This window comes from Sinocyclocheilus grahami, unplaced genomic scaffold, assembly GCF_001515645.1.
Source record: "Sinocyclocheilus grahami isolate Dianchi unplaced genomic scaffold, SAMN03320097.WGS_v1.1 scaffold249.1, whole genome shotgun sequence".
In the NCBI taxonomy this organism is placed as follows: Eukaryota; Metazoa; Chordata; class Actinopteri; order Cypriniformes; family Cyprinidae; genus Sinocyclocheilus; species Sinocyclocheilus grahami.
Genome location: NW_015505428.1, coordinates 1233740 through 1261622, shown reverse-complemented (window position 1 = coordinate 1261622; position 27883 = coordinate 1233740). Strand labels below are relative to the sequence as shown.

General features: G+C 38.0%; 3 protein-coding genes across 10 annotated transcripts in view; 1 reads left to right on the top strand and 2 right to left on the bottom strand.

The window, feature by feature from the left end:
• Positions 1 to 4726, bottom strand: part of LOC107598261 (lipopolysaccharide-responsive and beige-like anchor protein) — a 228872-nt gene extending 224146 nt beyond the window's left edge. For 7 of the 8 annotated variants that reach the window (XM_016289545.1, XM_016289547.1, XM_016289551.1 and 4 more), the window contains exon 1: positions 3208 to 4726. In XM_016289545.1, coding sequence (XP_016145031.1) covers positions 3208 to 3339 — 132 coding nt within the window. In that variant the 5' untranslated portion in view covers positions 3340 to 4726. The remainder of the gene's footprint in view (positions 1 to 3207) is intronic. The other variant, XM_016289546.1, reaches the window with a different exon arrangement.
• A 5450-nt stretch (positions 4727 to 10176) lies between these two features.
• Positions 10177 to 14423, top strand: LOC107598297 (40S ribosomal protein S3a-like; the record flags this gene model as incomplete). The annotated part of the gene is made up of 4 exons (XM_016289592.1): positions 10177 to 10282; positions 11364 to 11551; positions 13536 to 13707; positions 14248 to 14423. Coding segments are annotated over 4 exons (597 nt in total), but the record flags the coding sequence as incomplete, so codon positions are not given.
• Positions 14424 to 16818: 2395 nt separating this feature from the next.
• LOC107598296 (SH3 domain-containing protein 19-like) lies at positions 16819 to 27505 on the bottom strand. The gene is made up of 14 exons (XM_016289591.1): positions 27489 to 27505; positions 26083 to 27002; positions 25881 to 25994; positions 24511 to 24566; positions 23433 to 23473; positions 22989 to 23229; positions 22833 to 22901; positions 22565 to 22708; positions 22371 to 22446; positions 21602 to 21612; positions 20794 to 20864; positions 20000 to 20226; positions 17886 to 17932; positions 16819 to 16824 (listed from the first exon to the last, which is right to left on the bottom strand). The coding sequence occupies exons 1-14, from the start codon at positions 27503 to 27505 to the stop codon at positions 16819 to 16821; spliced, it is 2040 nt and encodes a 679-aa protein (XP_016145077.1).
• Positions 27506 to 27883: the final 378 nt, after the last annotated feature.

Here is a 27883-nt window from a genome sequence, read left to right as displayed (position 1 = left end):
ATTATAATTTTCATTAAAATAAAGTATATTTATAATGCAATGCCTTTATCACTGCTTAAATACTATGAAATATGTTGCGTGCCTTATTCTGTGTAAGAAGCCACGTCATCTCACAGAAGGATTTATTTCAAACACTCGACTGACGTTATGAAGTGAGTTTGGAGTAAAAATATGTTATTAAATGTGGTATTTTCACATGCTTTCAGACGGAGCAGCATTTACTACACAGAGCCGTAGTTCACCGAGAAGCTACGCAAACAGCTGTCATTATCGCAAACGATTTCTTCGATTTCATAATCGCGATTTTTTTTGCATAACTTGTCAGTGAACTACGGCTATGTGTAGTAAATGCTGCTCCATCTGAAAGCACGTGATGATGATTTCCTGCTGATTACAGAACCGGCTTTTTTAACAAAATGCGCATGACAATCGCATTCGATACGCTACGTGTATAAAAAAATTCGTTTTTTAGGGGGAAAAACAAGTCGCGTATAAGTCGCATTTTTTATTTCATTTAGAAATAGTTCTAATGCCGACACGAAATGTTTACAAACATTATAATAAACACTGTAAACATAGCTAGGCTATTTTAGTTGCCCTCACTCGCGTTCCAATATCCACGTAAAACAAAATGTTTTGCATAACATCGCGACGGTACTGTGATAACACTTAACGGCACAGATTTTACTAAATTATTTTTTTTTTCCATATGTTTGACTGACTGTATTTTATTATGATAATGAACGGGCTGCATTGTCAAGGTAGCAAAGCTTAACTGTGTGTGCGTATGCGGCGCTGGTGCAATCACCAAAAAATTGTTTTCCTTCTAACAGTGGAAGAAACTACTCCTTTTAGTCCTAAAGATAATCGGAATTGTAAAAGGTTTGCCTTCATTTGTGTACATTCACAATAAAAACAAATCTTTGTGCTTTTGTAAAATAAGCCTAAAGAAAAATAGGACGTCGCTTTCTGCCGTCTGTTTCCTTTTCGCGCAGCACAAAAATGAACTGAAGCTCTGTATATAGGCTACGCGACTTGTTGCACAGTTTTTCTTTCATTTTCTTAATTTATTATTTAAGTAAAAATATGTTTCTCGTATAGGCCTATTTATTCGTTATATAGGCTATAGGCTACCGCTCGCAGAAGCGCTGCAGGTGCGTATATGATGAATCCTCATGTTCTGTTGTTTGCTGCTTTTTGCGCGTGTAAAATTAATCCCCGGGAAACAAATGTTAGTATTTTTTAACAGGGTCACTCACTTATCCTTTCTAATTTAATTAAATTTTAATTTAAAATAATCTTGTCGGTTAACCGAAATGAATAACCGAAAAATGAACATCCCTAGCTTAAATACCTGTCTGTTCCTCATACAAATCTATCATATGAAAGACATGGAGTATAGTCTGTTTTTGATTATTTTATGGTGCTTTATGTCCTTTTTGGGGCCTGACAGCCCCTGGTCCCCTTCCACTTTCACTGTATAAACAAGAGCAGCTCATACATTCTGCTAAACATATCAAAATTCATACAGATTTAGAATAACAAATGGGTGAGTAAATGATGACAGAATTTTCATTTTGCACTGCAAGTGACTTATCCATTTAAGGGCACTGCATTCAATTATAAAGCCTTATATTAGAGGCAAGGTTAGAGCAATGTGTGCATGTAGGCTACATGTCACCTATGAGGTCTAGTGTGCCTTTTGCCTCAAGCTGTGTTACATCAGCACACTGTTGCAGCAATTTCTTTCTTACTTCCTTCTTCCTCTCATTCATTCATTCTGCAATGTCATTTCAACACTACAGGACCTGCAAAGCAAATCTCTCCCAATCAGTTTCAGCTACACTGTGGGTCACATACAGGCCCTCACTCATGCTTGAATCTCAGCTAATGTATAACAGGGGCTTTCAACTGGCTTGTGGACGTGGGAGGTGAAAAAAAAAAAGTGTGCAATTTCCAGAAAGTGCTACCGACTTCCTTGTGTGTGGTGCTGGTCAACAGAGAAGAGCTGTTATTACATCATGGAGCTGTGCTGAAGCAATCTGTGAACTGCCAAAGAAAGCTACACGAGACATTCTGCTCTCTACATTTGATTTTGTACCATACACACTTCATGGAAACTGCAAGACAAGGCATCTCAAATCACAAATCATTTCAAGGAGGGTGAATATCAGGTCACTGCTAAAAAAATACAAATCAACCCAGGTTTCTTCCTCACACCCTGTAATCCTTTATCATGGCTTAATGGATAATAGCTTCACGTTAGGACCGTCTGCAATGACAGGAGCAGGGAAAACCGATCTAAAACAAGCAGTGTGTATAGAAACAGGCTGATCAAGCTTTAAAGCCAACACCACACCGCTAGAAACACAGCAGAAAACAGAGCCCACCTTTACAAATGCACACAATATTAACAAGAGTTTCACAAAAACTAGGAATAGGATTCCAAAAAAATATATATACTTTATTTTTTTTGTGAGGATGTATAAAAGTGCATGCAATAAAACAGGTAGTTTTTCAGTAATTACACCTTTAGGGCTACAACAGCTTGTCACTGGGGCAGTACTATGAAAGGGATGACTTTGTACCTCTATATGTCCCTAAAAGGGGCATATTAGTAATAAAGACACCACTACGAAGCTTTCAGGGGTAAATAAGGTACAAGACAAAAAAGAAAATATTTTTGCATACATGTTTTGTATCATATTTGATATGATAGACTTCTATAGAGTATGATACAGTGAGAATACGGAGCTCACACGTGAGGAGAAAAAACACTATATTATTCAAAGGCCTAACAGTGTGCAGATGTTATTTATATGTTAATCACTGAGCATACATACATAAAATGCATATAAGTAGAAGTTGATACACCTGCTCCACTCCAGCTATTGTATACAGTTATACATCATGCCCTGAAAGGGATTGTGTATATACAAGACAAGCTGTTATACCCCTAAAGAGACCGTTTTCTGAGAGTGTGCATTAAATACACGACTTGTCCTTCTATCCACTTATTAAAGGTTCAGTCCCCTGACATTAGTGTCTACATACATCAGCCAAACTGCGATTCGAACCAAGCAGCAGACTTTTAGCCATTAGGCCACACAGCTCCACTTTCTGCTTTGTAAGTGTATAGTCGCAGCTAGAGTCTAAACATGTAGTAGGTGTCGTTAGATCCTTATTTAAAGGCTTTAATCAGCTTACCAGATTGAAGCTCGTCTCCACAATGTCCCGGTTGGAGACTTCACCAGCCTCCAGGAGCCCCGCCAGCACGGCGAACTTCATGCGGATCCCTCGGATGGGAACCCCGACAGCGCTGTCACCTGCGCTCGCCATGACGGAGACACAGGTGAGGGGAACAGGTGGGACACCTGTCTGACCCTACAGTCCGGTTAAACTACGGGGAAACGTACGGAAATGTCTCGTTAACGTTACGCTGACAGAGGTGAAGAACAGGTCCTGGTCTCCACTCACGGCCAGTTTAGCCGTTAATTTCGGCGGGAAGCGCCGGTTGATGTCACTAACCTGACTGACAGGAATATTCTGCTGTGGAGAAGAAAAACAGCTATGAACTTGTCAAAAGGAGGACAAAACCGCGCTGAGGTGAGCCTAGAAACGAAACACAACGCTTGTCGAGCCCCGCCGGGTTAGTAAAGGAAAGACATTTAAACAAAAATGTAATTGAAGTGTTCGCGCGTCAAACAGGAAACCGCGATGCTGAAGAGATTCCGCGCAGGTAACGTTAGTCGCACCGATAAGCCGCAAAAACTACAAAATACAAGGCAAGAAACGTCCGACACTGGCTTTCAGGGATCCCTCCGAAGAGAAGACAAGCTTCTCGGCCGCTGTGGGAACTGCTGGAGTGAAGTTTCAGCGGTAACCCACTTTACAGCGCCATCTCTTCCTGCATCAGCTCCTGCTCCGCTCCGTCTCCGCCATGACAGTGGAGCTCAGGGTTGCCAGGCTTTCACAACTAAACCCTCCTAATTGCATACATGTAAAAAAAATAATAACATTTAAAATACACTTTTTTGGGTAGGGTTTCCCTGTCTAAATTTGCATTCCGGTGGCTAAACATCACATAATTGGGGTTGCTTCAACCAGCGGACATGAAAACAACCCGCGGCAACAGTGTTAAAGTAGCACAGTTCTTGCACAGACTTGGCAACCCTGAGCGCTGCTAGCTGCGCATGCGCAGTGCGCCGAGAGCGGAGAGAAGGGAGAAGGGGGGATGGCTCAGGTGTGTCAGCTACTAGACTACAGTGAGAACCTGCCAGGACAGAATGACACTTCATACTGAAGATCTTGTGTCAGGGACGCTCTTTTGTGGTGGTGGTTTACGATAATGCACTTGCTTTGAGAATGACATAGAGACATCTGGAGGACAGAGGGATAAAAGGCATGCTTTCATCAGAAACGTGGTTTGCATCAAGATTTGACTTGGTGACATCAAAGAATGTGTTATTAATATTCATGTTATTATTTGGAATGTGGATTGTTTATAATAATTAAACAACATGCATGCACAATATAGTGGTCCGTCAAACTATTTACAAATAAATGCACAGATCTAATGTATTGTTGAACTAAGCATGTAGAGGAAGAGCATGTCAGGAGTCAGAAAGAGCTTTACAAGTATGTTTACACACACAAGGAATTTTCCAGTGCAGAAAAATTAGAGACATAAGCATACATGCTAGTGCAGACATATGTAGGAATTACACAGTAGAGATGAAATTCAACACTAATATAAGAACTGAAAATTAAATAATGCACTATATACAGAAGTAGAAATATAGAGAAAAAACATATAAGTTTTAAATGAATGTACAGATATGTTATTTACAAGTGTACAGTTTACAAGCGTGAGATCATCTTTTTTGGAAGATCGTAGGACTGTACTGTAATAATATTACGTTTTGCAGTAGCTAGTAGTGTAACTAATTACTAATAAGATTTCAGTAATAACAGTTATCATCCATAAAACAGTTTAGTTACTTATTATATTACTATAATTAAAAATCTTTTTGGAAATTAAACCGTTTCTTACAAACGTATGTGATTTGATTAAATACATAATGAAATATAATCGTATATGGGTAACGGAGAAATTGCAATTAGCTTCAAGCTACACGTGACAATGAATGAGATAAATACAACACTTCTATGTCACTATCAGTCAATACTGAGTGTTTGTAATAACTTCTGACTGCGATCCGGTGTGGATTTTGGTCAAATGATGAGGCAGAAATATGTTGTTAGTAACATTCTAGAATAATTTTATGTGGAAGATACACAGTTACAGTACAACTTCTGTCAGGAGTGAAGAAAAAGTAATGTAGTAGTGTAACTAATTACTGTTGCCAGAAAGTAACAATATTACCTTTGAAAGGAGTAACTAGTAATGAGAAATATATTACATTCTTTGAGTAACTAGCCCAATTCTGTGCTGCCAAACGCATGAATGTAAAGTTATTATACACTCTTAAAAATAAAGGTTCTTCACAGCGATGCCATAGAAGAACCATTGTCGGTTCCACAAAGAACCATTCAGTCAAAGGTTCTTTAAAGAACCATCTCTTTCTTAGCTTTTTATAATCTGAAGAACCTTCTTTCACCACAAAGAAGCTTTGGTCAAACAGAAAGGTTCTTCAGATGTTGAAGGTTCTTTATGGAACCATTTAGACAAAAAGGTTCTTCTGTGGCATCATGAAGCACCTTTATTTTTAAGAGTGTAGATGTAGATTGCCCTTTACAGTCTGAGACCACGTGATTTCTTATACTTTCCCTTAAACTTAAAAATGCTGTTACTCAACCTCATGTCATTCCAACCATGATTTGTTTTTCCATTTGGACCTCAGTGTTCTTCTTTCGTGTTTTTTTGTTTGTGCTCCATTAAAATAAGAAATGCAGTGAGTAAATAATGGCAGAATTGGGTGAACTATCCCTTAAAGTGTGCGTGAAATAAAAAAATGCACTGTATATATATATATTGTAACGCATGTTATAGTATGTATTATTAGCTGTATTATCATATGTCATTTTTTTTGTTTTTTATTATGTCTATATAGGTTTATGAATGATTCATGCATGCATGTTTAATTTATTTTTACTTGTAATTTTTAACTCCATCTTCTGATGAAAGCAAAAGACTTCTCTCTGGTGACGTAAGTGCCTGAATTCTTTAAGCATTTAGTCTGATTAAACCCCGGCCCTCCACAATCAGTGGCATTAAGTTCAGTGCAACAAACCAAGTTCTCCTCCGATAATCCTCTACATTTAGATGTGCATCACAAAATGGAAGAAAAGATCTGTCACTACTTCTGTTTCATCACGAGTCATTTGTTATTTTACCAATTGTATCTAAATCTAAGTTCAGATTTGTGATACTCATGATATTTTAGATTCAGTTAGGTTAGTGTAAATTATGTTTGTACATGTTTCACATACAAAGAGTTATTAAAGCACATATTATTTTGTTGCATATAAACTTTACTATTTAATATACACAGACAGACCATTAGCCCACACAGAGGTCTTGAATATTAAAGAATCTTAACTAGCTTCAAGTATTAATGTGCTCACTGTCTCATTATAATCAAAGTGTGGTTTCATGGCCCCTTTGAGTCATTGCCAAGGAGTCAGCAGCACATTGACTTTGTTGACTCTATATACAGTCCCTCGGGGGCCGCAGAATTAAAGGTCTAGACTCCGTAGCAACAAAGAACAATTAGTCTCACAGGCACTGAGCTTTATACTGACATCAGACCACACGGACGCATACATAAAGAATTCATTACCGAAATCAATTTATAGAACATGCTTTTTTTTCTCCTTCCAAATGCTTTCTTACCAAAGTAACAGGGCGTGGCATCTATTTAAAGAAGCTTGTTATAGTGTAAATAAAACCATATGCTAATGCAAAATGTCAGTTTTAATTATGCAGCTATTGTGAGTGAGTGAAATGTGAGCGCTTGTTCTTGGGTTTCTAAAGAACAGTGTGAAAGATAATTATGAATATGTTCATCTGTGCAATGTTGCCTTTGGAAACAATATGGAATGCAATATGATAATTTTATATAATACATATATATATATATAATGACTAACGTTAGCTAGTTTTCAGCATACTTCACTGACTAACGTTAGTTAGTTTCCAGCATACTTCACTGACTAACGTTAGCTAGTTTCCAGCATACTTCACTGACTAACGTTAGCTGATTTTCCAGCATACTTGACTAACGTTAGCTAGTATCCAGCATACTTGACTGACTGCCTAACGTTAGCTGGTTTTCCAGCATACTTGACTAACGTTAGCTAGTATCCAGCATACTTGACTGACTGCCTAACGTTAGCTGGTTTTCCAGCATACTTGACTAACGTTAGCTAGTATCCAGCATACTTGACTGACTGCCTAACGTTAGCTGGTTTTCCAGCATACTTGACTAACGTTAGCTAGTATCCAGCATACTTGACTGACTGCCTAACGTTAGCTGGTTTTCCAGCATACTTGACTAACGTTAGCTAGTATCCAGCATACTTGACTGACTGCCTAACGTTAGCTGGTTTTCCAGCATACTTGACTAACGTTAGCTAGTATCCAGCATACTTGACTGACTGCCTAACGTTAGCTGGTTTTCCAGCATACTTGACTAACGTTAGCTAGTATCCAGCATACTTGACTGACTGCCTAACGTTAGCTGGTTTTCCAGCATACTTGACTAACGTTAGCTAGTATCCAGCATACTTGACTGACTGCCTAACGTTAGCTGGTTTTCCAGCATACTTGACTAACGTTAGCTAGTATCCAGCATACTTGACTGACTGCCTAACGTTAGCTGGTTTTCCAGCATACTTGACTAACGTTAGCTAGTATCCAGCATACTTGACTGACTGCCTAACGTTAGCTGGTTTTCCAGCATACTTGACTAACGTTAGCTAGTATCCAGCATACTTGACTGACTGCCTAACGTTAGCTGGTTTTCCAGCATACTTGACTAACGTTAGCTAGTATCCAGCATACTTGACTGACTGCCTAACGTTAGCTGGTTTTCCAGCATACTTGACTAACGTTAGCTAGTATCCAGCATACTTGACTGACTGCCTAACGTTAGCTGGTTTTCCAGCATACTTGACTAACGTTAGCTAGTATCCAGCATACTTGACTGACTGCCTAACGTTAGCTGGTTTTCCAGCATACTTGACTAACGTTAGCTAGTATCCAGCATACTTGACTGACTGCCTAACGTTAGCTGGTTTTCCAGCATACTTGACTAACGTTAGCTAGTATCCAGCATACTTGACTGACTGCCTAACGTTAGCTGGTTTTCCAGCATACTTGACTAACGTTAGCTAGTATCCAGCATACTTGACTGACTGCCTAACGTTAGCTGGTTTTCCAGCATACTTGACTAACGTTAGCTAGTATCCAGCATACTTGACTGACTGCCTAACGTTAGCTGGTTTTCCAGCATACTTGACTAACGTTAGCTAGTATCCAGCATACTTGACTGACTGCCTAACGTTAGCTGGTTTTCCAGCATACTTGACTAACGTTAGCTAGTATCCAGCATACTTGACTGACTGCCTAACGTTAGCTGGTTTTCCAGCATACTTGACTAACGTTAGCTAGTATCCAGCATACTTGACTGACTGCCTAACGTTAGCTGGTTTTCCAGCATACTTGACTAACGTTAGCTAGTATCCAGCATACTTGACTGACTGCCTAACGTTAGCTGGTTTTCCAGCATACTTGACTAACGTTAGCTAGTATCCAGCATACTTGACTGACTGCCTAACGTTAGCTGGTTTTCCAGCATACTTGACTAACGTTAGCTAGTATCCAGCATACTTGACTGACTGCCTAACGTTAGCTGGTTTTCCAGCATACTTGACTAACGTTAGCTAGTATCCAGCATACTTGACTGACTGCCTAACGTTAGCTGGTTTTCCAGCATACTTGACTAACGTTAGCTAGTATCCAGCATACTTGACTGACTGCCTAACGTTAGCTGGTTTTCCAGCATACTTGACTAACGTTAGCTAGTATCCAGCATACTTGACTGACTGCCTAACGTTAGCTGGTTTTCCAGCATACTTGACTAACGTTAGCTAGTATCCAGCATACTTGACTGACTGCCTAACGTTAGCTGGTTTTCCAGCATACTTGACTAACGTTAGCTAGTATCCAGCATACTTGACTGACTGCCTAACGTTAGCTGGTTTTCCAGCATACTTGACTAACGTTAGCTAGTATCCAGCATACTTGACTGACTGCCTAACGTTAGCTGGTTTTCCAGCATACTTGACTAACGTTAGCTAGTATCCAGCATACTTGACTGACTGCCTAACGTTAGCTGGTTTTCCAGCATACTTGACTAACGTTAGCTAGTATCCAGCATACTTGACTGACTGCCTAACGTTAGCTGGTTTTCCAGCATACTTGACTAACGTTAGCTAGTATCCAGCATACTTGACTGACTGCCTAACGTTAGCTGGTTTTCCAGCATACTTGACTAACGTTAGCTAGTATCCAGCATACTTGACTGACTGCCTAACGTTAGCTGGTTTTCCAGCATACTTGACTAACGTTAGCTAGTATCCAGCATACTTGACTGACTGCCTAACGTTAGCTGGTTTTCCAGCATACTTGACTAACGTTAGCTAGTATCCAGCATACTTGACTGACTGCCTAACGTTAGCTGGTTTTCCAGCATACTTGACTAACGTTAGCTAGTATCCAGCATACTTGACTGACTGCCTAACGTTAGCTGGTTTTCCAGCATACTTGACTAACGTTAGCTAGTATCCAGCATACTTGACTGACTGCCTAACGTTAGCTGGTTTTCCAGCATACTTGACTAACGTTAGCTAGTATCCAGCATACTTGACTGACTGCCTAACGTTAGCTGGTTTTCCAGCATACTTGACTAACGTTAGCTAGTATCCAGCATACTTGACTGACTGACGTTGGCTAGTTTTCCAGCATACTTGACTGACATCAGACTTACTGTGACACATGTGTTGGATGCTCGAAGCTATTTGGGAGCTTTCTCATATGTTAGTTAACACGACCAGAGCAAATATAAGCAGTGTCAACATTTCAGCTATGAAAATGTGGCTCCATTACAACATTTGCTTGCAATATTGTCTCTGAAATGAATTTTCTCTTGCAGTGTTGATCCATTCTCCAAGAAGGACTGGTATGATGTCAAGGCACCAGCCATGTTCAACATCCGCAACCTGGGCAAGACCTTGGTCACCAGGACTCAGGGAACCAGTAAGTGCTGTTAATGTCCACCCGTGTTTGTTTACAAACAAATATAATGTGAACCGTTAAAGGATAAGTTCACTTCCAGAATAAGAATGTCCTGGTAATGAACTCACCCCCATGTTATCCAAGATGTTCGTGTCTTTCTGTCTTCAGTCACAAAGAAATGAAGGTTTATGAGGAAAACATTCCAGGATTTTTCTCCATATAATGGACTTCAATGGGGACCAATGGGCTGAAGGTCCAAATTACAGTTTCAATGGACTCTACACGATCCCAGCCGAGGAATAAGGGTCTTATCTAACGAAATGATCGCTCATTTTCTGTAAATAAATAAATGCTCGTCTTGCACTAGCTGGACTTCACACATTACGTAATGACGTTGGAAAGGTCATGCGCGGTTAGCTCTTCGTCTGTGTGCTCTGCTTTAAAAAGACGAAAAACTCCATCTCATTTTCTCCTCCAACTTCATTGTTTGTTTTTTTTACTTTCCTTGCACGTTTGCTTTGTAAACACTGGGTCGGTGCTTTCACCTAAGTCACGCGTGAACTTTCCAACGTTATTACGTCATGAGTGAAGTCGAGCCAGTGCACAACGAGCATTTGTGGTTTAAAAAGTAAATGCATTTTTATTTTTATTAGTAAATGAGTGATTGTTTCTCTAGATAAGAGCCTTATTCCTCGGGTGGGATCGTGTAGAGTCCTTTGAAACTGTAATTTGGACCTTCAGTCCATTGGACCCCATTGAAATCCTGGAAATTTTCTCAGAAACCTTAATTTCTTTGCAACTGAAGACAGAAAGACATGAACGTCTTGGATGACATGGGGGGTGAGTAAATTATCAGGACATTTTTATTCTGGAAGTGAACTAATCCTTTAACCCTGCTGGGAAAGGACAGATCCACGTGTGTCCCAATTGTTTGATGCAAATCCATATTCGTGCTGTATTGCAGTGGGAATACATGATGACAGTAGTTTTGGTTCTAGATGAAAAGCTGTGATTACTGTTATCAGATCACCTGACATTCCCATAAGATTCGTCATAGCACTACAAGCTGCAGCGAGTTTAACGACATGTCTTTGTAATCTAGGAATTGCCTCTGATGGTCTGAAGGGACGTGTGTTCGAGGTCAGTCTGGCTGATCTGCAGAACGACGAGGTGGCCTTTCGCAAGTTCAAGCTGGTCACAGAAGACGTGCAGGGCAAGAACTGCCTCACCAACTTCCATGGCATGGACCTCACCCGTGACAAGATGTGCTCTATGGTCAAGAAGTGGCAGGTACAATCGAGTTAACGTGTGACCTTTACTCACTCGATGCTTTAGTTTAGGTCGTAGAAGGCTTGCCATCACAAAAAAAATTAAAATATATATTGTATCAGCCTCAAGTCGTGTTAATGCTACACTTTATTATGTTCACTTTCATTTATATGCATGCAAATGCTGAAAACTGGAAACGCAACGTTCCAATGTGTGACCAAAGGAAGATTGATACTTCATGGTGTGATCTGTTGGCTTAATTAAGATAAACTTGGAAGCTGCAGGTTTGCAGCATTGCTTTTTGAATTTACATTTTAGAGTTATGTTGATTTTGTTTTTAAATGGCAGCAAAGTGTGACGTTACATCATGTAACGTGTGTCTGAAGAAGTTTTGCATGCTCAAAGTCTGGTGTGACCACACTTTTAGTGTTACATAAACGGCAGCGATGCTTTTAAAATAAATCTTGTATCACCCTCAAGTGGTGTTAATGCTACACTTTTCATTACATTCACTTTCATTTATATGCTGAAAACTGGAAACGCAACGTTCCAAATTTGGTGAAGATGTGTGACCAAAGGAAGATTGATGCTTCATGGTGTGATCTGTTGGCTTAATTAAGATAAACTTGGAAGCTGCAGGTTTGCAGCATTGCATTTTGAATTTACATTTTAGAGTTATGTTGATTTTGTTTTTAAATGGCCGATGCGTTCAAAGCGGGACTTTAATTTTGACTGCGCTGAGAGCGGCAACGCCTGAACACACAGTGCTCACATTCTCCCTCTTGTTCGCCGTCGTCGTTAACAGTTCTGTCTAATACAGATAGAAGTCTGTCTAATAATCAGATAGAACGGTTAAACAAAGGAATTAAAATGTATACGAAGTATTATATTATTAGTAATAGACAGGCAAACATTATAATACTTTCTCGTTTGCCGTCAGCATTCAGCAAATACGCATTTATATCATTTAAACAAATCTTTGAATGACTAATGAACATTTAATTTCACAAACCTTGCAAACTTAGTCGAATCCAGTTGTGAGATCTTGTGAAGTGTGCATGTGGCCTGCATGATCGCGCGTTCTCTGTGTGACTTTTGGTCTGTGCAAATTGAATGTTTTAAACATTAAATTCGTGATTTCAAATTATGCTGCTCTTTATGCATTTGCCCACTGTCATATTCATGTAATTTGAAAAAAAAAACAATATCGGTCAACCACTACACACTAGTTTGCTGTTTAATACTGTAAAGTTGCTTTGACAAACTCTATTGTTAAAAGCGCTATATATATATATAAAAAAAAAGTATATATACATATAATTTATGCATTTAGCAGATATAAAATTATTATATACATATATATTTCCCCCAGGGGAAGCCGCCACACATAGAGTGTAAGTCTGTGGGAAACACTGATAGTATATGGTATAACCATCTGATTCCATGAATGTAGCACCAATACTAATGTTGTGTGGCTAATAATGTAGATTCAGTCAATGATCTGTTGTGCTTTTGAAGAGCCACTCATTGGTTTTGAGTTTGATGTGAATATATATATATATATATATATAAATAAATAAAGGTGACTTGACTTAAATCAGTTGGTCGGGCAGGCTCTGCTCCTGGAGGTCCAACTTCCTGCACAGTTCAGCTGCAGCCCTAATTTAACACGACTGAACGAATTAATCAAGATCTTCAGGATTACTGGATTGTTATTGGGGGTGTGTTTGAATTAAATTCTGCAGGAAGGTGGGCTTTGATACTTAAATAAAATGGGCTGAGATTTAGTGTGGTTGAAATACTGGATGTTGGCTGTTAAGATGAAGTGTTCAAATGACGCGTCTTAGCATTTTTCATTTATTTTAGTAGACACTTTTTGTACAGTGGCGCTCATGCTCACGAATACAGTGTCAGTAGCATACCTTTTGAGTGCTGAGGTAATGGAGATAGAGCAGTAACTCCATTATAACTTCCTACCTGATAACTTTATTAGCAGTCGTGATCTATAATTGTCATGCAGCTGTTTAATAAATGGTTTCTATATATATATATTTTTTTGTTCTGTAGGATTCCTGACAGTGTAGGCAAGGACATTGAGAAAGCCTGCCAATCCATCTACCCTCTACACGACGTCTACGTCAGGAAGGTTAAGATGCTGAAAAAGCCCAAGTTTGAGCGTAAGTTGAAACGTGTGATGAACATGCATGGCTTGTTTCGACTTTCATTTATGCCAGGGTTCCTCAAATCTTGCTCTGGAGGGCCAGTGCGCTGAAGAGTTTAGCTCCAACCCTGATCAAAGTCCCCTACCTGTGACTTTCTAATGATCCTGAAGACATTGATTAGCATGCTCAGGTGTGCTTGATTAGGGTTCGAGTGAAACTCTGCAAGAAAGTGGATCTCGTGGGCCAGATTTGAGGATCCCTGATTTATGCTAATGACTGACAAATGTTAGTTTTTTTGGGGCCGGATGTTGTTGCACTTTCATGGTCAGGGTTCCATGCATTAATGCTTTTAAGCGCATTATTTGGTGCATCCCATGATTGTTGGATGTGAGAAGTTTTGTTGTGATGCTTCATCTCTTAACCTTACCAAATTAATCTTGTGTAGAGTAATATCTTTTTTTTTGTTACCCAAGCCATTTAATAAGTTTGAACTTTTTTTAGGTTTAGAAGTAGAATTGTATGAGATTAATGTATTTATGAAATTTTATCGTGCAGTTGGTAAGCTGATGGAGCTTCACGGTGAAGGTGGAACCAGCAGTGCTGCTGCTAAACCTGCAGAGGGCGACACTGGAGCCAAGGTGGAGCGAGCTGACGGATATGAGCCCCCCATCCAGGAGTCTGTCTGAAACTCCCAACACGAACTGCTGGTGTCAATAAACATGTAAATTTGAGTCCGTGTACTGGTGTTTTTCTCAGTATATGTCACATAAAACCGGCTGATCATCATGTTCATGCTTTTAATATCTCCAGTCAGAAATGGAGATATAAAAGCCTGTGTTAGAATTGAACATTTCAGGGTTTCTACACTATGGAATTTGATTTTAGTAACTTCCCGGTCTGGATAAATATAGGAATAAAGAGTTTGAAAAGTCTTAGTTTCCAGACTATTGCCCCTTTTTTATTTTTTTTCTAAAATATAAATTTTCTAAAAATTGGAGCGGGCAGCCTGCACTTCCAATATTTTAGTGATCCTGAATTTAAGGAGCCTATTTCCATTATGCGAAACTCTGTCTTTGCCATAAATGTGTCTCTTTTGGACTTAGCTAAATGAATGAGCTTGATAAATGTCAAACCACAGTTACAGTATCAAATTGATGTGTCAGAGGTTAATATACGTGACCCTGGAGCACAAAACCAGTCTGAAGAATATTTTCCATATATGTATATTTGTAGCAATACAATACCAAAAATACATTGTATGGGTCAAAATTATAGATTTTTCTTTTATGCCAAAAATCATAAGCACATTAAGTAAAGATCATGTTCCATAAAGATATTTTGTACATTTCCTCCTGTAAATGTCAAAACTTCATTTTTGATTAGTAATATGCATTGCTAAGAACTTCATTTGGACAACTTTAAAGTGATTTTCTCAATATTTAGATTTTTTTGCAACCTCAAATTCCAGATTTTCAAATAGTTGTATATCGGCCAAATATTGATCTATCCTAACAGACCATACATCAATGGAAATCTTTATTCAGCTTTCAGATGAGGTATAAATCTCAATATCGAAAAATTGACCCTTATGACTGATTTTGTGGTCCAGGGTCACATATGCATGTTATAAAAGCGTTTCCTTGTGTGATGTGAGGGCAGGTTGTGAGTTCCAGAACAAATGCATGAAAATGAATCTGCACTGTGTGAGAGAAAATGTATTTTTACAGACGTGTAGCCTACTAAATGTAACTCTGCTGGAACCATCTCAGACACTGATGACAAGTCCCCCCAATATTTTATATTTTTTAATGCTGCATTGCATTACACACATGCTCTGTTGTTGCGATGACAAAAAAAAAAACTTCCTACTGATCTCCATTCCTTAAAAATAAGCTCTGCTCCCAACCAATATACTATGAAAATAACTTTTACTGTACCTTTTGATCACACTGTATAAAAGTGTTCATCCTTAGTAGGTTTTTCTTGTTTTCCAGTGCTATTTCTTAACTTTCTTAAATCAAGATACTCACTTGAGAAGCAAAAAAATGGCCTCAGTCTTGTTTTCTGTGAAACTGATCAAAATTAGGCGAGTATGATTAAAAAGAACAGATATCCACCAATGGACTCACAAAAAACACTGTGTGAGAGAGAAAATGTATTTTTACAGACGTGTAGCCTACTAAATGTAACTGTGCTGGAACCATCTCAGACACTGATGACAAGTCCCCCCAATATTTTATATTTTTTAATGCTGCATTGCATTACACACCTGCTCTGTTGTTGCGATGACAAAAAAAAAAACTTCCTACTGATCTCCATTCCTTAAAAATAAGCTCTGCTCCCAACCAATATACTATGAAAATAACTTTTACTGTACCTTTTGATCACACTGTATAAAAGTGTTCATCCTTAGTAGGTTTTTCTTGTTTTCCAGTGCTATTTCTTAACTTTCTTAAATCAAGATACTCACTTGAGAAGCAAAAAAATGGCCTCAGTCTTGTTTTCTGTGAAACTGATCAAAATTAGGCGAGTATGATTAAAAAGAACAGATATCCACCAATGGACTCACAAAAAACAACTTAATTAAAAAATATTTAAAATAAAATATTCAAAACCCTTTTCATACCACATTTACAGATATTTGTTCTTTTTCAATTTTGTTCAGTTTCTTAGAAAACAAGACTTAACTTCATTTTGCATTTCAAGCAAATGGATCATGATTTAAGGATGTTTATATATTTGTATTGGAAAAGAAGACAAAAATACTGAGGAAGATCATACAACATTTAATGCCATGACTACGACATTTATCATTATTACTATACACATTTAAGTCCTGTAGAAACACTGGTATGCCTCAGATATCTATCATCACTTGTCAAAATTATAAAGATGGACAAGTGCAGATTTATGGACACAAGATGGCACTGGACATTTGTCTATGGTGTTTAAAAATGCTTAAATCTATAAAATGATGCATACTATTTGTTCCCTGTATATAAAACCAGTAATACTGTATACAGAAAAGTAAGCTTAAATGTAGTACACTGTAATAAATAAATCTAAAATAAAGTACTGGCAGATTTTTACTGAGACATTATCCATTATTTTTTACCAACATTTCCATTAAGCCTAAAACACAATGCAATGAAGTGCAAAATTCAAAATGCAGGTAAAACACCTGTAAAAACTAACTAGAGAAATTCCATCAAATACAGTACAGTGCCATATTTTTAGATTTTTTTTAGAGTGTATATACAGGTGCATCTCAATAAATTAGAATGTCATGGAAAAGTTCATTTATTTCAGTAATTCATCCACAGAGACCTGATTTTTGATTTCATCACTAAATGTAACTATATTATCGTCCAGCTCTTCATATAAAGTATGTTAAACTTTATCTGCATACATACAGTATGCTAACAGAGAGCGATATATACTGTACTGTACTATGCAGCATATCTCAACCGCTTGATAGCTTGTATTGTCGCAAAATGTAAATTATATTAACTCTATTCTGCTAAATGTGACTATAAGGGAGGAAGATATTAAGATATTTTAAACAAATAACATCATGGTTTTCTGTAAAGCTGCTTTGAAACACTTTTTTTGAAGTGCTATTAAAATAGATTTGACTTAACTTGAAACATCAGACATCTCACTGATTTAATGCTTCATATCATGAATTGTTGGACGTATAAGTGTTTGTTTAAGTGTTCAAAGGGATAGCACACCCAAAAATGAACTTTTTGGTCACCGTTCACAGAAGACCAAAATCAATATTCTTTTAAACCTTTTGTGTTTCACAGAATAAAGTCATACAGGTTTAAAATGCCAGAAGTAAGTAAACGCCAACGAAACAAGTAGCAACGGATCTTTTCTTCCATATTGTGATGTACATCAAAGTGTAATTAATTATTAAAAAAGGCAATGCAGGGCATTGCTCTCTGAAGTGTTAAGGGTTTAAGTGTATTAAATGATTGGAGAAGCCCTGTATACATCATTAGAGTAAAAGTGTGTCATTTTCACTAGAAGGTCAAGTTATGATGTTTTGATTAACATTACGAGGTCATATATATATATGCACATTTATATGCATTAATGCATTGCCCACAATACGATCTATAAAACGCATTTCGAAAATAAATATGGTGATTTTTCAATGTGACAGGTGGAGAGATGGAGATGGATACCTCACTGGTCTTGTAAGACATTCGTGTGTTAGATGAACCGGCCATTCCTGAGAAATAAAACACAATATATATTAGATCCATAGCCCAGAGCTGTATGTATTATGCAAGCAAACATATGCAAGGATTATAAAATCCTGTTAAATTCAAAATTCAAATTTACTCTAAAGATGGTCTAGCACATACATTCTAGCCCAGTTCGCCCAATTATTTCATTTGACTGATTTCTTAAAGAGCCTGCACACAAATGCAGTTTATGAATGAATTATTACTGTACAGTAAATGTGCTCCATGGAGTCACAGAGAAGAGCAGCTGTCCTCATGAAGAGATTCTGCAGTGTAACGAATGAGCTGGAGGTCACAGTTTAATAAAGCCCTTAATGAAACACAAACAGCAGGGCAAATTCTTCACATTCCCTCCACAGTGATACTTCACTGTTGGTGTTGTAGGTAGATTAGAAACCTATACAGTAAGTGGATGGATTACAGACAGTTCTAGAGCAAACTGAATGTGCTGCATGTTCTCTGAAACATCGTTTTTTTAAAACAAATTTCAACTTTTGTCACATTAAAACTACAGACCTAGGAAACATTTTACCTCACCGTCACTTATTTTTGTTTACTTTTTAATGTCTAGATTTTGGCATTTTATCCTTGACACAGAAAATCCATCATCATCTATAACCTCCAACCATCATGATGCATGGAATAAACAATCCCTTTCAGTATTTACTGCATAAAATTATTCATATAAATGTTTATACGAATTATAACGGTCCTGCGGTTATATACTGGTGTAGTTGTGACAATTTCCACCACAACCCACAATATTGCCACTAATAAACGTTTTCAAAAGTCTTGTTTACAACATTCTTGAGATGAATATCAATTGTGAACAGTAGCTTTTTTTTATATAGTGTGTCATTTCCTGTTAAGCTGTAATTTGGCCAAATTATGCAAAAAGTGGCCATTTTATTTCAAAATTGTTTATAGTTTTGCATCATTTAGATTTCCATCACCGCCTTTGCCATTACAGAATGTTATTAAACACAACGTATATTTTAAGATGTGCTGGAAATGACACTGTCGTGGAAATGTTTAGGACATTTTAGAAAAAGACAGAATTGTCCAGTGATGTATGTATGTCTGCTGCGGGACATTTTTAACTCTTTCCCCGCCAACGGTTTTGAAAAACAGTTGCCAGCCACCGCCAGCATTTCTGATGATTTTCACTAAAATTTCATGGCCCCCAGAATATTTTGTTTTATGAATATCTGAACATGCAATACATCGAAATAAAGAACAGAGTCTCTACTTAAACAAAAAATCAGTTTTATTCTAGCTTCAAGCATTCTTTTTCTTTATCAACACTAGAATGTAAGTAAGTTTTATATTGAAAAAAAGCAAAATTTTGAGCAAAAAGCAGAGAAAATCACTTTTTTTATCAAATACTACATCTGGATAATATTCAGTAGGATGATCAAAGCAAAGATGCGGTAGATCGTTCCATCAACACCTCCAAAGCTTGCACAGTCCTTTGCCACTTCCTGGATCGACATTTCACTCAGTAACATTAGGCAGTTTTCATTTAAATGCTGTTTATTATTGATGATCGCATTGTTTTTCATATGCATTTGCATACATTCGAGATTGCTCGTTTCTGCATCTTCCTCGCATGTGTTTTTGATCGGCACATTCTAGACTCATTCAGGAGATGCGTAATAGTTCCCCCGAGCATATAACAGCGAGAACGCGGAAACCCGGAAAATTCTGTGTTTGGCGGGGAAAGAGTTAAAAGAGAGTACCAAAAGAAGCACCCTAATAAACAAAATTGCACTAGGGCTTGTTTCTAAGCATTGCATTCTTTGCTTTTTCAGGGATCGTAAGACAAATCACTGCTTCAATTTTGATCAGTTCTGTCTGGACTAATGTTACGATTCTGATATAGTGTTTTTGTCCTTTTCGGACCTTTACATATTCCAATTCCAACTTTTTTATCGGAATTAAAGAAAAAATATATATATTCCGTGGTGGGAAAAAAAATCCATAGGATCTAAATGTTTTAAACTTTAAATAAAATGTGTATAATTTATAGATATATTGTTTTGGGCTCTTACCAGGCAGTGCAATCTTATTCGGAGCAGATTTCTGCACTGGGGCTGGAGGGAAATCCTCAAGCACTTCCACAAAGTTGAGAGGGAAAATACCAACTTGGCCGTTCACTTCCCCACGAGCCCACTCGTCTCCCACATATTCTTTAAGCCGAATCACATCACCTTCAGAGAATGAGAGCTCATCGCTCTGCTCTCCCTCAAAGTCAAACCTCCCGACACACCTTGGGCCTCTGAAGAAAACACAGGCATATGAGTCTAGTCATTGTCATATGTGACCCTGCAGCACAAAAGCAGTGTTAAGTCGCTGGGGTATATTTGTAGCAATAGCCAACAATACATTGTATGGGTCAAAATTATTGATTTTTCTTTTATGCCAAAAATCATTAGGATATTAAGTAAAGATCATGTTCCATGAAGATATTTTGTAAGTTTCCTACCGTAAATATATCAAAACTTATTTTTTGATTAGTAATATGCATTGCTAGGAACTTCATTTGGACAACTTTAAAGATGATTTCCTCAATATTTAGATTTTTTTGCACCCTCAGATTCCAGATATTCAAATAGTTGTATCTCAGCCAAATATTGTCCGATCCTAACAAACCATACATCAATGGAAAGATAATTTATTCAGCTTTCAGATGTTTAAATCTCAATTTAAAAAATTGACCCTTATGACTGGTTTTGTGCTCCAGGGTCACATATATGTGCTGCTGTAGATCAGATTTTAAATGAAAAATCAGTTCATTTAATTTGTGTTTAAGCTTTCACAATCGAATCCTGTGAGGATGACTTACCTGACAGGCTCAGGAGATGGTTTGGTTTGCCATTCATTGCTGGATGCTGGCGCAGATGTACCAGGCTTGTTCTGAAAAAAAAAAAAAGAAGAAAGCTTATTGGTGATGGTAGTTATTAATCAGCCCCAAACATACATGCTTAACCTTCAGTAAATGTTGCCCGTCAATCTCAGTAAGTAAATAACATGAGCCAAGATTTTTGCAACCCTGTTACCTTAATTTGAGACATTATTAGAAATAATTTTAAAATGCAATTTGTGTGATTTTGCCATTTTCTTGCTTTAAACATTAAAAAACGTCAATAGCGATTAGACAATGAATAAGAAAACAATGTGGAAAAAACTGCATCAGAATGAGTAACTGTCACGAATCCGGTCCATGAACTTTCCTTTTCATTGACTCTCGCACCACACAAACTGTTGCATAGCACCCCGGACTACATTTCCCATCATGCATTGCACTGATTGCACTCAGCACGAATGGCACACACCTGTTTACACTGATTGCACCCAGCTGTTTCATATCACTCCCTCACTATTTAACACTCACTCTGATCCCTTCCCTCGGCCGAGTATTGTTTCAGCGTTTATCACTCTCCTAGAGATAGCTACCTTACGGAGCCCTAGTCATTTGCCTTAGCCCTAGTCATTTGCCTTAGCCTTAGCCCTAGCCCTAGCCCTAGCCTCGCTGTTTTTCCGGTTTCTGATCTTCGCCTGGTTTCCTGGATTTCTCCCTTAGTCTTGCCCCTTCTGACTCTGTCTGCCCATCGTCGACCCACGCTAGCCCTAGGACTGTTCTTGTGTCTTGCCCACCATATACCTGTCTCACAAACACAGGACAGCGTATGATTATTACAGGAGAAGCTACACAACCACCTCTGACACTGATTGAAAAGGAGATACGCATATTTATGTATATATTATGTAATTGCGTGATTACATATATGAACTAGTTAATTGAGCCAGTTCACTGAAACGAACCAGTTCACGGAAAATAATCTGATTTCCTTGTTTGCCTGAGTGTCACGGTTGGTTTTGGGTGTTGGTTTATGTTCATGTAACCGCTTTTGGGGAGTTTATGTCCATGCTTAAGTTCATGTTTATGCCATGTCATTTCAAGCCAAGCACTTGTTTAGTTTGCATTTAGTTCATGTTTATGTTAAATAAAACTGCACTTGGGTCTATCATTACACTGAGGCTCTGGATCACAGGTAATAATGTTGTAAATAATGTTCAGTTTCTTGCACAGACTGATTGTTTCGCTTCATAAGATCTCAAAATATCGTCAGGAGGCACGGCTATTAATTTTGTGATCCTTGATAAGCTTTTTTGACTCTTAAAGTGACGGTAGCCATTGACTTGCCTTTTATGAATCACCAACAGCCACGGTTTCAGCTAAAAATCTTCTTTACTGTTCTACTGAAGAAAAAAAAGTCACCTACATCTTGAATGGCCTGAGGATGAGTAAATTAACAGCACATTTTCATTTTTGTGAGAACTATCTCTTTAAATGATGCTTGCCTTGGAAAACGGACCTTTGCTTTCTTACACAGAACACAACTGTCTATCTGTATTCACCTGGAGTGAAGTCATACAGGGCTTGCATTCGCAGAGATCCAGTGTTTTCCACCATGCCACTAAAAGAGCTGTTTTTCTGTAGAAACACATTGAGAGCCATGTTAGCATGTTGACATCACAAGACAGATAATACACTTACTGTACTTACTACTAAAACTACTATTAAACACTGAGTCAATATCAGTATTGATTACCTGAGGTGCTGAATTGAAGAGTACATTTGTTAAGGGTGTGATTATCTTCATATGTGTTTTCTGCACTCTCCCCTTAGCGTTTCCCACTTGGCATTCGAAGGTTTTGCTGTCTAATTCCTCAAGTAAGACGAGGACTTCATTTTTCTGTAGGAAATAAAGGATGGACATGCATTACATTTCCAACAGCTGAAACACGCAGGCAGATCAACACATAAACCGTCTGTAACTTGAGAAGACGGCACTATGAGGTTAATGTGAATGTATTGACCTGAAAGGAGAGCTCCCCCGTGTTAGTGCCATTGTAGTCAAACTCAGCAATACCGTGGGGGATCTCAAGCTGTGTAAGCCAAAAGAAGAGAGTAGAGTTGCATTAATTTGTTCAGTTCTTCTGTAATACCATTAAATCGTTAAAATAACATCTCACGGTGTATCTGTTGTAAAGACGATGTCCAGGGTTGGGTCTCGGCGGGAGGGCAGGCCCTTTTTTCGAAGCTCTAGGGTTTTGTTGCTGCCATTGAGGTTGCTGTTGTTTTGATGGCACTATTTGTGAAAATCCTGGATCTGAGGGCCGACGTTGGGAGCCATCGTTCCGTGGAGGAGGAGGTCGCCCTGGGCCTGTTTTAGCTGGTGATGGTCGAGGAGGCAGAACCTTTCCTCCACTGGGCCTGAAATATTATTAACATAGAATTTAAGGGCACAATAACAGACCGCATGCTATCGGCACTTAAAATCAGTGTCACAATTCTCAAGCGGATGCTGCCAAAACCAACCAGCCATGAAAATAGAAACAGATAAAAGCATGTTTAGAAAGTCGAAATAAGAGAAACTGATACTAGGACAGCTTTGAATAAATACATGATTCATTTACCGTGGTGGAAGAGACATAGCAGATGAGAGACTGAAGGAGTCCTGGGGGAAAAAAACATTAATATTCAACGTTTTTGTTGAAAAACAGAATTTGTGCACTTACAATGTATATGTGACCCTGGAGAAAGTAGGTTTTAAGTCGCTGGGGTATATTTGTAGCAATAGCCAAAAATACATTGTATGGGTCAAAATTATTGGTTTTTCTTTTATGCCAAAAATCATTAGGAAATTAGGTAAAGATCATGTTCCATGAAGATATTTTGCAAATTTCCTACTGTAAATATATCAAAACTTATTTTTTGATTAGTAATATGCATTGCTAAGAACTTCATTTGAACAACTTTAAAGATGATTTTCTCAATATTTAGATTTTTTTGCACCCTCAGATTCCAGATTTTCAAATAATTGTATCTCAGCCAAATATTATTATCCTATCATAACAAACCATAAATCAGTGGAAAGCTTATTTATTCAGCTTTGAGATGGTGTATAAATCTAAATGTCAAATAATTGACTCTTATGACTGGTTTTGTGGTCCAGGGTCACATATATGAAATAAATCAGCATAAAAGAATATTGGTCATGGTTTTTGACAGTTATTTCAGATAAAGATAATATTTGTTTATTATATTTAAAATATTTTTTACGCAATTGCTCAAATGCAGATGTGAATCTTGGCCAGTGAGTGTGTTATTGTGGGAGTAACAACCTCAATACTAAACAGAACGTTATTATTATTCAGGTTTCTAGCTGTAAAAATGACTTATATGATTTGACTTGCTCGGCCAGACTCTCTTCAACTCCTGCTTTGACTTGAAGTGGTCATAGAAGTAGTCAGTTAACACATACTCAAAATCGAGCACGCATAGCTAGAAGCATTCATGAACTTGCAGAGTATGTTTCGAGGCTGAGGAAAAAGAGGAAAAGGAAAACAAAGAAAAGTCCCTATTGTTCCATTCTGCTCTCTTTGACATTTCTGGAAAATGTCAAAAGAAAGTACATTTTTATTTTTCAGATGTCACAAATCTCAGCAGATTAAAGAGCTGCTTGCTGGGAAAGGCAGCTGTATAAGGACTCACTTTATGAGAGGGTTGAGCAGGCGTGGGAGTGGGAACTTCTGCCGTCTCTTCAGGGTCTGAAAGGCAGAAATTCATACACTTACCATGCAACAATGCAAAATTATTTTTATGTAGAATATTACATTTTGATTATCAATGAATCATTTGAATCATGCTGTTTACACTTAAGAACTTGCACTACTGTTCAAAGTCTGGGGTCAGTAAGAGTTTTGGAAAAAAATAATACTAATGTGATTATGCTTTCGCCAACCTAGGAAGGCAAAATAATATAGTAATGGGTTTGATGATGTTATGATTTTTGGATCACGTGTCACTATGGTTATGAGTACATCAGATAAGAAAGATTGGTGGGATATTTAACTTGTAGAACCTCTTACTGTATTATCAACACAAGGAAGACACAAGTGTAGTAAAATAACTTTTATTAACAAAAGATAGACAAGAGTAATCAACAACTACTAAATGCATACCATGAATGAAAAGGAATAAAGTGCATAAGATTGAGTTGTGATTCAGTTACGTTATCTTAAGGGAAGATAAACTGAAACTAATAAGGTGAAGAACCTTATTATGCCTCAAACATACAGTATAAATGAAAGATTATTTGTTCTTAACTGATCAGCTATATATAAGATCTAATGTAAATTAGAAAATCATATACTGATAATGTACAACAGCGCGGAGGTCTCTGGAAGAGGTTTGTGATTTCAGGAATCCGTTTTAACAGCCTTGAACACGAAGCGCTGTAGGATGCAAAGTCGCCATTTGGATTTAAATAAGCAAATACTGCAGAGTCTAGGACTGGATCATGTTGTATGAGTCCACTTTACACTGCCTGTCCAAAAAAGTTGTACACTCCAATATTTCATTGGACCGCCTTTAGCTTTTATTATATTGTGCATTCACTGTGGGATTGTTTCGACAACGTTATACAAAATCAGAGCATTTATTTCCATCAAGAGTTGCATTGATTTTTTTGGCTGAGATCTTGTATTGACAATAGGAGTGTCAAAGCGTTCTGTAAAATCGACTCCAGCACATCCTAAAGACTTCCAATAGAGTTAAGCTCAGGACTCTGTGGTGATCAATTCATATGTGAAAATGATTCCTCGTGCTCACTGAACCACTATTTCACAATTTTGGTCCAATGAATCTTGTCATTGTCATCCTGGAATATGCTTGAGAAGTAAAAAGCTATGTACTTCATCAGTTAGGGTAAAAAATAATTGTTGCAAAACATATAACATGCCAGTAACATTAATCACTGCAATAATGATCCAATCTTAGACTCTTCAGTATTTGTTCATTGAAATCCAAACTTTTTTTGGCCAGACAGTGTAGCTTCCTCAGATGATTGGTAAAATACTCACATTTGTCAGTTTTGCTGGGGACCCTGATGATTGTGGGTCTCTTGATCACTCCCAGCATGTTTGGCCCCATGTAGTTGAATCCTACTTGACGGGCAGGTTTAGAGGGAGAGTGATCTGTGAGTGGAATACATTCATATACATTAATAAACAATACCTGTTAAGTGTTTTTTGAATTGTAGTACGGAGAAACATTTGCACTTACTAGTGGGAGCATCTACATAGTTATTGCTAAGCATGTTCTCTGCGAATGTAATGTTAGACAGAAGTGCAGTGGAGTTGTGATTGTTGAGGTTCAGCAGGTCTTTGCTGGGCTTGAGAGGCAGATGAGGTTCTTTCAATACTACTTCCTCATCCTGGGAAAGTACATTCTTAACTCTGATCAGTGAAGATCGCGATGGAGGGATGAGGGCCGCCCTGAAGGAAGGCTGAGAGTTGGAGTCATCTCTTGAGTCTAACGATGGTTTTTTGAAAAGTTGAGGTCTTGGCGCTGGCATCGGTGGCGTGTTGACCTCTTCGTATAAGTGACTGACAAATTGTGAAAGCTGCTCTTCTTTGGGCTTTTTGACAGAGGGTCGGAGGGCAATAGAAGGTTTCGGTGCCAGTGCAGGTGGTTTGGCGAAAACCTTACGAGGACGGGGGAAAGGCATAGAGGTTTCCTCATTCTCTGCGTTTGATTGACTTTCAAAGGCTTGTATTCTTGACCGGATGTTGCGGTCGTTGTGAAGGGAGGTCATGTTCTCACTTTGGTTCTCTTTAGTTTGGTTCGTCTGCTCTCCCTGGATGTTGACACTGTTACTCAGTTCACTTTGAGGTTCCGAGCTGAAGACATCTAAGAGTTCCTGCAGATAATTGCCTGAATGGGCATCAGAAGTCTCCACAGGTGTTACAGGACAAACTTCCCAGCTGTCTTGCAGTGGTATCAGAGGTTGTGCATTGACCTGATTGGATGGGCTCAGGGGTTTCGTTTTGGAGCGTGGCTGAGGCAACGGATGTGTGGTTGAGGCTAGATCGATGGTGGGTTGGGAGTTGGGAGTGGATGTTAGGGATCTGGTTAGAGTTTCTTGTGAAACGGGTTTGCAAGGCAGTGATGGCCAAGGTGTTTCTTTGGCAGCTTCGCTGAAACTGTAAAAGACCAAACAGGAAGGCCTTGTTCAGACTGCTGGCAGAAATCAGATTTTTTGCATATCCAGATATTATCCAGATGGATTTTTTAAAGTCCGAACAGCAAAAAAAACAAATTAAATCGGATTTCATTACAAATGGAGGTGATTTAAAACGCGATTTCAATCAGATTTTTACAGATGTGTCTCAGTCTGGATGCTCTGACTGCTCAAATCAGATATTAAATTGTCTTTTGCGTCACTCTTAACGTGACACTAGGGTTGGAAAACTTCCGAAAACTTTCCATGGGAAGTTAATCTGGGGGAATTTTGGAAATATTGGAAATGAAATAATTCTGGAATCGTAAAAAAAAAATATTACAATTGATGCTCGACAATAGAAATAGGTTTGATGAATAGAGGAACACTCCTGAATCGGCATGCTAAATCAAACTATAACCTACATTCTTGTCTGTTAACAGAAAACTAGCTAGCAAAACGGCATTACAGTTGAGCTAGCACCATGATAGCTCGCATCTTAAAATGTCAATTAAAAGGGTGTTAATTATCTTACATTTAGCATATCTGATTTACTGGCTAGCTCGCTGCTGTATAAACACATTTTGATTTGATTTTAATACAATAGATCAAATATATTTACCCTAGTAATATCATCAAAACTTCCTTGACTGCTCAAATCCCGTAGTGTGACTTCAATAGTCCTGCAGATTCTAGAAATAATCCATGCATGTGATTGAGGAATGTGCAGGATAGAAATTCTACTGAATTTGCAGTAAATTACTATGCTGCAAGATGGGTTTTTTAAAACTACATTTAAATTCCCTATTATAGGCTAACCTGTAATTTTGCAAATGTCCAGTTTATTCCCATACATTCCCATTA

Excerpts from the sequence above, each read along its gene's own strand:
- LOC107598296 (XM_016289591.1), bottom strand. Across the intron at positions 22,709-22,832 it reads CGGGGGAGCTCTCCTTTCAG|AAAAATGAAGTCCTCGTCTT; the intron begins GTCAATACATTC and ends TATTTCCTACAG. Across the intron at positions 17,933-19,999 it reads GAATAAGATTGCACTGCCTG|GAATGGCCGGTTCATCTAAC; the intron begins GTAAGAGCCCAA and ends TTTATTTCTCAG.